Below are 11,651 nucleotides of genomic sequence, written 5' to 3'. Positions count from 1 at the left end.
AAAGAGATGAAATTTATAAAAAAAAGTTTTTGTTAAATTCTACATAAGATTTTGAGACTAATATATGAGAAAAAATAATTATTTCCCCTAGGCTATAATTAGCAGAATTTTGTTGTTTGAGAAAGAGTCTCTTGGGACTTCAATTTGCTGCTCTTCTAAGTCTTTAATCCAGGTATGTGCCTTAGCAATGCATAAAGTTACTAGTTCATCATTCAAGGGCAATGCCATGTACCCCAACAGTCTGATGAATGTGTGTCTTTGGAAAAGTTGAAAGAATGACCTTGTGAGGGTTAAAGTAGGTTTCTCTTAACTTATCCCCATCTTAGTAAATAAATTGCCATGTAACTTTATTTTGCCAATTTTTTTTCTGATACTATCATAGAAAATATCCAAAGATGGGCATGTATTTCGTTGCTGGAGTTGTAGCTATAATGATAATCTTACAATTGGAGGTGTACAAGGGTACTTGAAAGGATCATCTATACCAAAGTTTCTTACATTGTTATGTATTACAATGTTATGTTGCACATTGTTATGTGGGAGGAATGAAATTATGGTTTATTATCAGTAAATGATTGAATTGTTGAAGTGATTCAAGGCAATATATTTGTGATGGAAATAGCCATCTGCATCCAGAAATAACACTGTGAAGACTGAATATGAATCACAGAATAGTATTTTTGCCTTTGTGTTTGTTTGTTTTTTTCTTTTTTTCTCTTTTGATAAAATATCAATACTAAACATATATGTACCAAGTGGTATAGCATTTAAATTTTTAAAGGAGAAGTTGAGAGAAACAAGAAGAAATAGTCAGCAAAACTATACCAGTGGGGTACTTCAAACTTGCTCTCTCAGAACTAGATAAATCGAACCACAAAATAAATAAGAAAGAAGTTAAGAAGGTAAACAGAATTTTAGAAAAGTTAGGTATGATAGATCTTTGGAAAAAATTGAATGGAGACAGAAAGGAGTATACGTATTTCTTGGCAGTTCATGGAAGCTTTACAAAAATTTGATCATATATTAGGACATTTAAAAACCTCAAAATAAAATGCAGACAACAACAAAACACAAAAGTCATTTTACATAACGGTCATATCAAATAATTGGAAAAATATCAAGTACACAAGGGTAAGCTGAGCAAAAAAAAAAATGACAATACATTATTTCATGCCATACCAATCAAACTCCCAAGAAATTATTTTATAGACCTAGAAAAAATAATAAAGTCCATCTTGAAGAACAAAAGATCAAGAATTTTAAGGGAATTAATGGAAAAAATGCCAATGAAGATGGCCTAGCTGTGCCAGATTCAAAACTATATTAAAACAGTGGCCATCGATAAGTGAAATAGGTTAGGTTCACAGGACAAAATAAGTCAATAATTATAGCAACTCAGTGTAGGACAAACCTAAAGACCACAGCTTTAGGGATGAGAATTTGGCAAAAACTGCTAGGAAAATTGGAAACTAGTATGGCAGAAAGTAGGCATTAATCCACACCTAACACCACATACCAAGATAAGGTCAAAATGGGTCCATGATTTAGACATAAAGAGCGATATTACAAGCAAATTAGAAGAAAATAGGATAAGTTCACCTCTCAGATCTGTGGAAGGAAGGAATCTCTGACCAAAGAAGAACCGGAATTCATTACTGAATACCAAATAGATAATTATTAGAAGAGAAACAAATTGGGAAAACATTTTTACATTTAAGGGTTCTGATAAAGGCCTCATTTCTAAAATGTATAGAAAATTGACTCAAATTTATAAGAAATCAAGGCATTCTCCAATTAATAAATGGTCAAGGATATGAATAGACAATTCTCAGATGAAGAAACTGAAATCATTTGTAGTCATATAAAAAGATGCTGTAAATCACTATTGATCAGAAAAATGTAATTTAAGACAATACTGAGCTATCACTACATATCTCTCAGACTGCCTAAAATGACAGGAAAAAATAATGAGGAACATTGGAGGGGATGTAAGAAAACTGAATTGTGAATGGATCCAGCCATTCTGGAGAGCAATTTGGAACTATGCTCAAGAAGTCATCAAACTGTGCATACCCTTTGATCCAGCAATGTATCTACCAGGCTTATATCCCAAAGAGATTTAAAGGAGGAAAAGGGATCCATATGTACAAAAATGTTTGTGGCAGCACTTTTTGTAGTGGCTAGAAACTGAGTGGATGTCCATCAGTTGGAGAAGAGCTGAATGTTATGGAACATTATTCTATAATAAATTATCAGCAGGATGATTTTAGAGAGGTCTGAGGAAACTTATATGAACTGAAATATGAAATGAGTGGAACCAGGAGATTATTGTACATAGCAAAAAGAATTTGATATGATGTTTCATTCTGATTGACTTGGCTCTTTCCAACAATGAGATGATTCAGATCAGTTCCAATAATCTTGTAAAGAAGAGAGCCATCTGCACACAGAGGACTGTAGAAACTAAGTATTTTCACTCTTTCTGTTGTGGTTTGCTTATATTTTGTTTTTCTTTCTCAGTTTTTTTCCCCTTGATCCAATTTTTCTTGTGCAACAAGACATGCACAATAGACATATATTTAACATATATTGGACTATCTGCCATACAGGATAAGTAGTGGGAGGAAAGAGGGGAAAATTTGGAACAAAGAGCTTTTCAGAGATCATTGCTGAATATTACCCATGCACATGTTTTGTAAATAAAAAGCTTTAATAAAAAAAAATTCTACATGGTACATTGGACTCCCAATCCAAAATAGTATACATATAGCAAATTTATAAGTTTTGCATAATATGGCAATGCTGTTATTAATCAGTTATAAGAAAAAAGCCAACAAGCCACCTATATTCCATTTTTGAGAAAGGGCAATAGTGTAAGACCACCAAAATAAATTATAGCATATACATGAATAGAATGCCTGTGGCATTTTTCTTATAAATTTAACCAAGATGAAACAGAAATTAATTTGGATTAGATCTCTGACTGAAAAGAATGAAGCCCAAAAAATGGAAAACTTTTCAAAGCCTTTCTGGAGGAAGTATGAAAAGGGAAATGTAGCTTCCAAGACTTTTCACCTATTGGAAAAGCTGCCTCTACTGAAAAAAAAAAAATTCAGTTGTCAGCCCTCAGGCAAAGCCTTATAGGCTTTCACTTGCCAGCATCCATCTTTAGTTCCAGTTATTTTCTTTTTCCATTTCATAAATTCTAATTTTCAAGAGGTTATTTTTCTTTTTCCATTTCACAAATTCTGTTTTTCAGCTAGTTTTCTTTTTTCTGTTTTGTCAAATCTACTTCATAAGGAATTATATGCTTTTTCTATTTCACTAAATCTATTTTGTAAGGAATTTTCTTCAGATAGTCTCTGTTATTTCCTTTTACAAACCCTTTTGCAAAGTTCTCATATTCTTTCCCATTTTTTCTTCTACCTCTCTTTTAAGATCTTTTTGAATTTCTTCTAGGAAAGCCTTCTGTGATGGGGGCCAATTATATCACCCTTTTGTGCTTTAAGATGATTGAAAACTGTTTTCCTCTTACACCATAAAAACTATCTATTGGCAAAGTTCTTTTTGCTTTTTTCCTCATTTTTTTTTTTTTAAATAAAAGTTGAGATCACTCTGAAGTCAGAAAGAACTGCATTCAAATCTGGTCTCAGACAATTAACATATCTTAGTTGGGCACATCACATAATTCCAATTGCCTCAGGGAAAAAAAAAAGTTGAGATTTTCTTTTAGGGTAAGGAAGATTGGCCAAGCTTACTTTGCAAGTGGCAGTGCTGGGGCAGTGCTGACTGACTCTCTGTTCTGGGTGAGTGTGGCCACGTCCCAAGAAATTCTGATATTTTGGGGCTCACTATTTACTTTTTTGTGTTTCTGTTGGATATTTTAAAACTTCTCTGCTGATTTACTGGCTTGCATCCAGGGCAGAGTAACCACCATTGCTGTAGATTCCTCCCCGTAGATTCTCCAGCCTGAGGGGCCCCACACCACCCCAAGTCCGTGCTGCCTGCACTCAGTGTCTGTGCTAACCCTGCTTATGTTTGGCCTGCCTCCCTCTGTGCCCTGTTGAAACACACCTTTTTATTGAGATCTTCGAAATTATCTTCTGCTGGTAATTTGTCACACTTCCAATATCCATAGGTTCCTAATTGCAAAGCTAATTTAGAGGCTGGATTTGCTCATTAGTCTGAGGATTGTAGAAGAGGTCAGGAAAAATGTGTGTCCTATTCACCATCTTGCTCCACTCCCTTACCCAACACATAGTTTCTATCTCTCTTCCTCTTCCTATGATTTTGCCTTGATATTCCCTTGCCATAAGTTTATAGCTGCTGCTGTAATTACAGTCACTTTAACATAAGCATTTGTCATTTTTTTTCAGATGATTGTGCACTCAACGTAGTCTATGAAGATGAGATGCAATCAAGTGTGGATTTATTCTCTGCTCCTTCTGATAATTTTTGGCTTAACAATTAACAAGAAAACATAGTCGATCCATCAGCTACCATACCATCCATATGTGGAAATATTATTCTAACCAGTGGAGAAGCTTTGAATGCTGTGAATAAATTCTTATTTTGACACTGGTTAATTAATTGACACATTTTTTGCCAGAAATAGCTCACTATTTGGGAAGTTCTGAGGGAAAACTTGGGAGACATTAGACTGACTACCAAACTAAAGGGCTACAGAGCCATTGAGCTTGCTTCATTGTTGTATGTCTCTGAAAGTTGGACAGTATACCAGCACTAGATAGGAAACTAAATCCCTTTTATTTGAATTGTCTTAGGAAGATTCTGAAGTTCCCACAAAATAGGATAAAATATCAGACACAGAGGTCCTTTCTTGAACTAAACTCCCAAGCATACAAACTACTACAGAAAGAATAACTCTAATGGGCTGACCACATTGTTCTAAATGCCTTAGAGACATTTGCCAAAAAGATTATTTTATGTAGAATTTGCAAAGGGCAAACATTCACAAGATGATCAGAAAAAGAAATACAGAGATACTCTCAAGGTTTCTCTTAATTTTAGAATTGATTACATGACATGGGAGACACCTGCACAGCACTGCCCAGCATGGTGTGCTCTCATCAGTGCTCTATGAGCAAAACAGGATTGAAGTAGCTAAAAGAAGTGGGAGATGCACAAAGTTAAGAGAAGTTACTTCAAATATTCATAAGAACTATTTGAGTCTTACCTGTGCCACAGGATTCCAAGATCTTATTGGTCTTATTAGCCATAATTAGACATGCTAAGTTGACACTAAGGTAGTAATGTCTGGTTCTCTTTGAAAATGAATGACAACAATCTTTACTTCTAGCATCTTACAATATCCTCAAGCTCAGTGCTGGAGGAAAGAAATACACAAGAAAGTCAAAGGAAATCTAGAGGACCTACTAGAAATGTAGTTAGTGGAGCCTGTGCTCAACTCTATATGGAAACCCATCCATCAACTTCACAAGATTCCTCTATGGAGCATCCCTCCAATAATTATCGCCATCATTGTCATCATGATTAACATTTACATAGGGCTTACTATATGCCAGGTCCTGTACTAAGCACCTAGTGAATGATAACTCATTTGATTCTCATAACAAGGCTAGGAGGGGATTGCTAATATTCTCTCCATGTTACAGATGAGGATAGTAAGGCAAATAGAAGGTTAAGTGTCTTGTCCAGGGACATATATGTAATAAGCATCTGAAGCTGGACTTGTATTATTGTCTTTCTCATTTCCTGTCCAGTACACATTGTGTACTGAGCCCTACAAACGCAAAGGGCACCAAAATTATGCTTATATCCCCACATCAAGAGCAATGGCTAGCTATATGCCCCTTGGCAGAAGCTACAAAGAACATCAACCTCCACTGCCCTTCATCTACCCTAACCCTTTTCCCTGAGGTTCAATTTTGGAAGAAGCTTGATATTCAAATAGCAGAAAAAGCAATGAAATTGGAAGCTGTTAGAACATCCATTGGTTCCTCACCTTTCCTTCTCCTCACTCCCACCCTGCTTCAAAGGGAAAATGGCTACACTAGTGTTATTTTTGGCAATCTAATGGAAAGAAAGTGAAAATGCTAATCCATGCCTAAGGCAATAGGACAATTTATTTTCTCCCCACATAGAAAATAATGAACATAAGAGAATTAGAGTATACATTAAAACAATTTAAATAGGACTTAGAAATTCAACCAAGTTGTAGCCAAGTTGTAAATAGCAATTACTTTCCAAGAAGCTTAAAGCAAGCCTTCATACATAATTCAGTTTGACACTTATTCAAATTTCATATTTTTCATGAACAAGATTCTATCAAACACAGTATGTGTGTGTGTGTTTCCAAGGCAGATCTTTTCCAGTGACTCCTTTTTCTCAAATGCCAATCCTACCTTTTGTTCAAGCCTGTTGCTACCACCACAACTGAACACTGCAGTAAACACTTATAGTCACAGCTTTATTGGCCTTCCAGGGCCTCATGACCTGAAATTTACAAGATCACTGGGGCTCTCCTCTATCACTAGATTTTTACTCAGTCATCTAATGATTTTGGAAAAGATGAATCTTGCACAATTCCCTTACTCTACTTATTCTATGATGAATATTTTTGAAGAGTCCTTGTAATTGGAAAGCATAAAGGAAAATATAAACATTTGGGGAGGGGGAAAGGGGTTTGAACTTTCCCATTTGTTCTTCAGCCAGTACTGTGGGTATGCAGATAACTCTTGATTAGTACAAATAATGACTTCTATGAAGTTGGCCCACACACAATTTAAGATTATGTAAAATATGGCCATTAGTTCTAGCTCAATTCAACTATTTATTGCAAATCCAACTGATTGATGAATATGACCAATTCACAAGATTCAGTATTTGTATTAATTGGAATCAAACTAAGTTCTGCCACTGGAAGCAATGGGAAGATTTAACATATATAGGCTCAATCAGATATAGACATAATCTGTATCTTCTCCAAAGCAGCTGGAGAAAAGGGCACACAATATACATGTGTTCTATAAGTAGGAAAGTCAAGGAGAAACTTCAAAAGATGGATGGCTTGATTAAATTTGACATCCAAAGAATTGGGTTCAAATCTAGCCCTTCATTTATCAACTGTGTCACTAGCCATGAAAGAATGATAATTGTACTTAAAATGCCTATTTTTTATAAATTTGCAGTAAAAATAGAAATAAAGTGCTGTATGAACCATTACATACTAGGTATGTGGAAGTTATTATTACAATAACTGTAAGAGGAATTATTTGTCTATTTTTCATCTAGTCTGTTTTCATCTGTGTTCATAAAAAGTTCAAGAAAATGTTTTTCAACTTCAACAAATTGTATACTATGTTTCAGCCAAATACCTGTAAGCCATTAAATTTTAATTAATGATTTGCCTTTATATTTAAGAATTAACAAACTAGATTTATTTGTTTATTCTTCATATACATTGGCCTTCTCTCCAAGAAGAAATATATGTACTTTCAAATAATTATATAATTCATGATCAATTTTCTGTCCAAAAATGTATACAAAGTATAATATGCATGTGGTAATAGAGTCTGTTTACTTGATCAATGGGGCTTCAAACTGGCTAAGACATTGTCCAAATCTATGCAAAGTATATCATGGTGCTAAATGTTAGGAAAAAAAATTAGGACATCATATGCAATTTAGAAACAGTATTGAAGTTCTACAGAATATTATCAGGTAAGGCAGAAAGGATGGAGAGTATTGACAGATATTGACGAGTCATGTCACAAGAATAACCAAGATGTTCATCATTGATTTACAAATTGGATCACAAATGATCCCTACTGAGACCAAATGATCTACAGGATGAGCTGATATTTTGGTTTATTGTAAAGGAGGATGGGGAAAAGGCAGAGGAAAGGAGGGAAAGGAGGACTAGGGGAAGGAAAAAGAGAACTAGGAGAAGGAAAAGGAGCAGGAGGATGAGGGAGAGATCATCAGGGTGCATATGCATCATTTATGTATTCTCAGGTCAGTGATTCTGGAGCTGAACAATGTGAGCTGGTGGTTCAGAAAATATATTTCATATCGTGAATGGAATGTAGAGAGGCAGCAGGGAAAAGCAGGAGGGGGGAAGGAAACAGCTACTTAATAATAATAATCAAATAATAATAATAATCTGCATTGTTTCCCTTTGCAGAATTTTCCTTATGGTTCGGGGATAAAATCCAAACTAGTAAAAACAAAATAATGCTAGCTTCTATGCCATAGTATATGTAACTTAAAAATAAAGCAACTTTTGATGATCTCTCCTAATTGAAGTCTGCAACAGTATGCTATAAACTAATAGAGAGAATCAAAGTATCCGTGTCACAGATGTTTGAAAAGAGTCATATCTTCCCTTAGTTTTCTCTATCATAACCGTATCTCATGTCTGAATTCATCAAGGTCCTTCCTAGAACGCAACATCCTTAAAAACACAACACTCTGGGTATGTTTAAATTTTTCAACTAGAAGTGATATATCTTCTTTTTCTCACTGAATTGCTGAAAGCCCTTCTCCCTACTGCCCCCTGCATTAATAACAGCACCAAACTTTTATTAAATTTTGTAGAGGATGAGCTTGAACCCAGGTCGGCCTGGTGAAGACCAGCTATCCAGATGGCTATCCGGTACAAATCCTTCCCCGACACACTTCCCCGCCTTTAGGTTTACAAAATTGTTATAAGGCACTGCAAGACTTGAGAGATTATCGAGTAGAATGTCTTCATTTTACAAAAGAAATCGAATCTCGGAAAGGAAGCGCTTTGCCCATCGTTACAAAAGTAAGCAACAGAACAGGTCCCGAGATTCGAACGCGAGGCCTGGAGCTCACCCACCCTCGCGATCTACAGCTTCGGACTCCTCGCGGACAGCTAACGGTTCTGGTACTCGCGCACTCACCAGTGCATTACTTGTCTATTGCATCCGCGAGAGCCACAGACCTGATAAACGCACGCGCAGTTCAATTTCCCTCCTACCATTGCCAGGGTTGCATTCGGCTCTAGGGCTGAATCGGTTATAACTGCTGCGGGCTCACAGGTCTCTAAACCTCCGGCCTCAGGTTATTGATATTTCCCCTTTTAGTTCTGACCTTAATTTTCCCTTTAATCTCCCCCCCCCCCTTCCAGCAGGCTGGGGAGCCTGAGAGAAGTCTCTCCTGCGAGTTCTCTCTCCTGGTCGTGAAGCCTGCCTCTGAGATGAAGAAGATTTTCAACTTCGGCAAGAAGAAGGGGCAGTCTCCATCTCGCCCCTTCATCAAGGTGCCGAGTTATTTTGGGGTCCAAACACCCTACCCCACAGAAGGATATCAAATCCAGAGCAAGGACCTCGGGAAGATCCATAAAGCTGCCTTGCTCGGTGATGTGGCGAAGGTGCAGCAGCTGCTGCTGCTCGGAAAAAGCACCGTAAATGATCTGGATAAAATGAAGCGGTAAGAGCAAAGGGTGAGGGCGGGGGAAAAAAGGGAAAACTCCCACTAGAGAAGCATAAGACATCACCCCCATCCCTCCATGTGAGTCCGTGTTCCTTACCCCCTTAACCCTCGGGAAATCAAACCCCCTCAGTCCCTGGGGATTTGCCTCCTAGGGACTGGATAGCAAGTCCCAAAAGCTGGCTTCACCACCCCCTCCTGACTGTCTATTTTTAATGAACTGGAAACTTTCAATTTACTTTCAGCTAAGGTCCAACTAATTTATTGTTAATCAGTAGCAACGAGGGAGCAAAAATTGTTCCCTAATGCTGAATTGTTGACACGCCTAAAACGACTGTGTGAGACTAACCATGAGGATATTTGGGGGATTTTCTTGGGAAAGTTAGTGGAATGGTTTGCCTTTTCCTTCTTCAGCTCATTTTGACAGATGAGGAAATTGAGGCAAACAAGGTTAAGTAACCTGACCAGGATCACACAATGGTAAGTATGTGATATAAGATTTGAACGCAGGAAGATGAGTCTTCCTGACTACAAACCCAGAACTCTTATTCATTGTGCCACGTAGAAGCCGCAGTTGATGAACTATGGACAAGATATGTGAAGAATAAAAGTTTCAAGGCAGAAAATTAATTATTGTTTTTATTAAGTCCTATATGTTTCAGGCACTAGGTTAACAGCAATAGATACAAAGGACTCAGGGAGCAGGGATTGTCCCTATTTTAGGAGTCAGTCTAGTAAGGGACTTAACAAGCAAGGGAGCCTGAAAAGCAGAGAATTGAATACTTGGGAAGAGAACCTGGAGAAAGGAGTATTATAAATCTTTATCAAGAAAACCCAACATGAGGTGACAGAGTCAGACAGTACTGAAAGGACTAAACCACAAAGATGGACTTTGAAATAAACTATCAATAAAAAATTCATCCTCCTTTGACCAAATTGGTGATATTTTTATTACATTTGTTAGGTGAGTCCATGGACAGCAGACATACCAGGTTCTTACTGCAAACATTTTCAGCATGGTAGAACTACCAAAACGTTTATCCTGCTGAAATAGCCTGTTGCAGAACGGAGCCATTTCATTTGCTTCCTTTCAGTAAGCTTTAGTAGGAAATGCACATATATGTTTCCATGTGGTTGTACAAAGATACAATATGCAAATATGTAAGGTTTTTTTTTTTTCTGAAACAGCTGCTTTACTAAATATTTTGTAAATGTGGATGGACATTCTTATTGAAAAGTTATTAGACAACAATTAGGCAGGGTGAAGCCCACCTATAATCCCAGTTAAAGGGAGGCTGAGGTTGGCAGATCTTTTGAATTCATGAGTTCTGAGCTGTAGTGGTTCACGCCAGTCAGAACTCTGCTCTGTTTGGCATCAGCATGGTTAATCCCAAGATACAAGGGACCAGCAAATTGCCTTAGAAGAGGTGAATCAGCTGAGGTCAGAAACTGAGCAAAGTTCCCATGCCAATCTGTAGTAAAATCTAAACCTATCTACTGGATATATTCTCCCCCAACACCCTGGGCAATTTTCTCTATCATACAAGCAATGAGAGTTAATGCATGTTTTGCATTTATTTAGATATCAATAGTAGTTATTTATTTTGGAAATGATTTACAATTTAGGCATAAAAATGATAATGCATGTTACATTAAAATTTATTCTTAGAATGGTACAATCTTGATTGTTGTAGTACATTATCAACCAATAACTTTACACTCTCATTTCTATAGAACACCTCTTCACTTGGCTTGTGCTAATGGATATCCAGATGTTGTGTCTCTCTTAGTAGAAAGAAAATGTGAACTGAACTTATTGGATAATGACAATCGAACACCTTTAATGAAGGTACCTATTAGTTAACCATGCTGTTCAATGAAATGCATTTTGATTTCTTTCTTTGATTAAAAAAATAAAAGTTAGTAAATAAGTTAGTAGGCATTACTAACTAATTTAAATATCACTAATTATGCTTGAGTATACTATATTTTATATTACATTATTATTTCTTTGTATATATTATATTGACAGGCAATAGAGTGTCGGCAGGAGGAATGTGCAACAATCCTGCTGGAACATGGTGCAGACCCTAATCTTAGGGATGAGAACAACGACACTATACTTCACTATGTTGCCTCTAGTCGGACCAAATTCATGGCAGAAATACTGATTAAACATAAAATTGATATTGAAGCAGTAAACAAGGTAGAAG

The 11,651-nt window shown here is 36.6% G+C and overlaps 1 protein-coding gene across 2 annotated transcripts in view; it reads left to right on the top strand.

Annotated features, from left to right (window-relative positions):
- Positions 1-8,910: 8,910 nt before the first annotated feature.
- LOC141544672 (uncharacterized) overlaps positions 8,911-11,651 on the top strand; it is a 107,853-nt gene continuing 105,112 nt past the window's right edge. For both annotated transcript variants that reach the window (XM_074271081.1, XM_074271082.1), the window contains exons 1-3: positions 8,911-9,438; positions 11,173-11,287; positions 11,471-11,644. In XM_074271081.1, coding sequence (XP_074127182.1) covers positions 9,206-9,438; positions 11,173-11,287; positions 11,471-11,644 — 522 coding nt within the window. In that variant the 5' untranslated portion in view covers positions 8,911-9,205. The remainder of the gene's footprint in view (positions 9,439-11,172; positions 11,288-11,470; positions 11,645-11,651) is intronic.

The sequence above is a fragment of the Sminthopsis crassicaudata genome, chromosome 5 (genome assembly GCF_048593235.1).
Source record: "Sminthopsis crassicaudata isolate SCR6 chromosome 5, ASM4859323v1, whole genome shotgun sequence".
NCBI classification, from domain to species: Eukaryota; Metazoa; Chordata; class Mammalia; order Dasyuromorphia; family Dasyuridae; genus Sminthopsis; species Sminthopsis crassicaudata.
The sequence above is the reverse complement of the archived record's forward strand: the minus strand, read 5'-3'. Positions and strand labels throughout refer to the sequence as shown.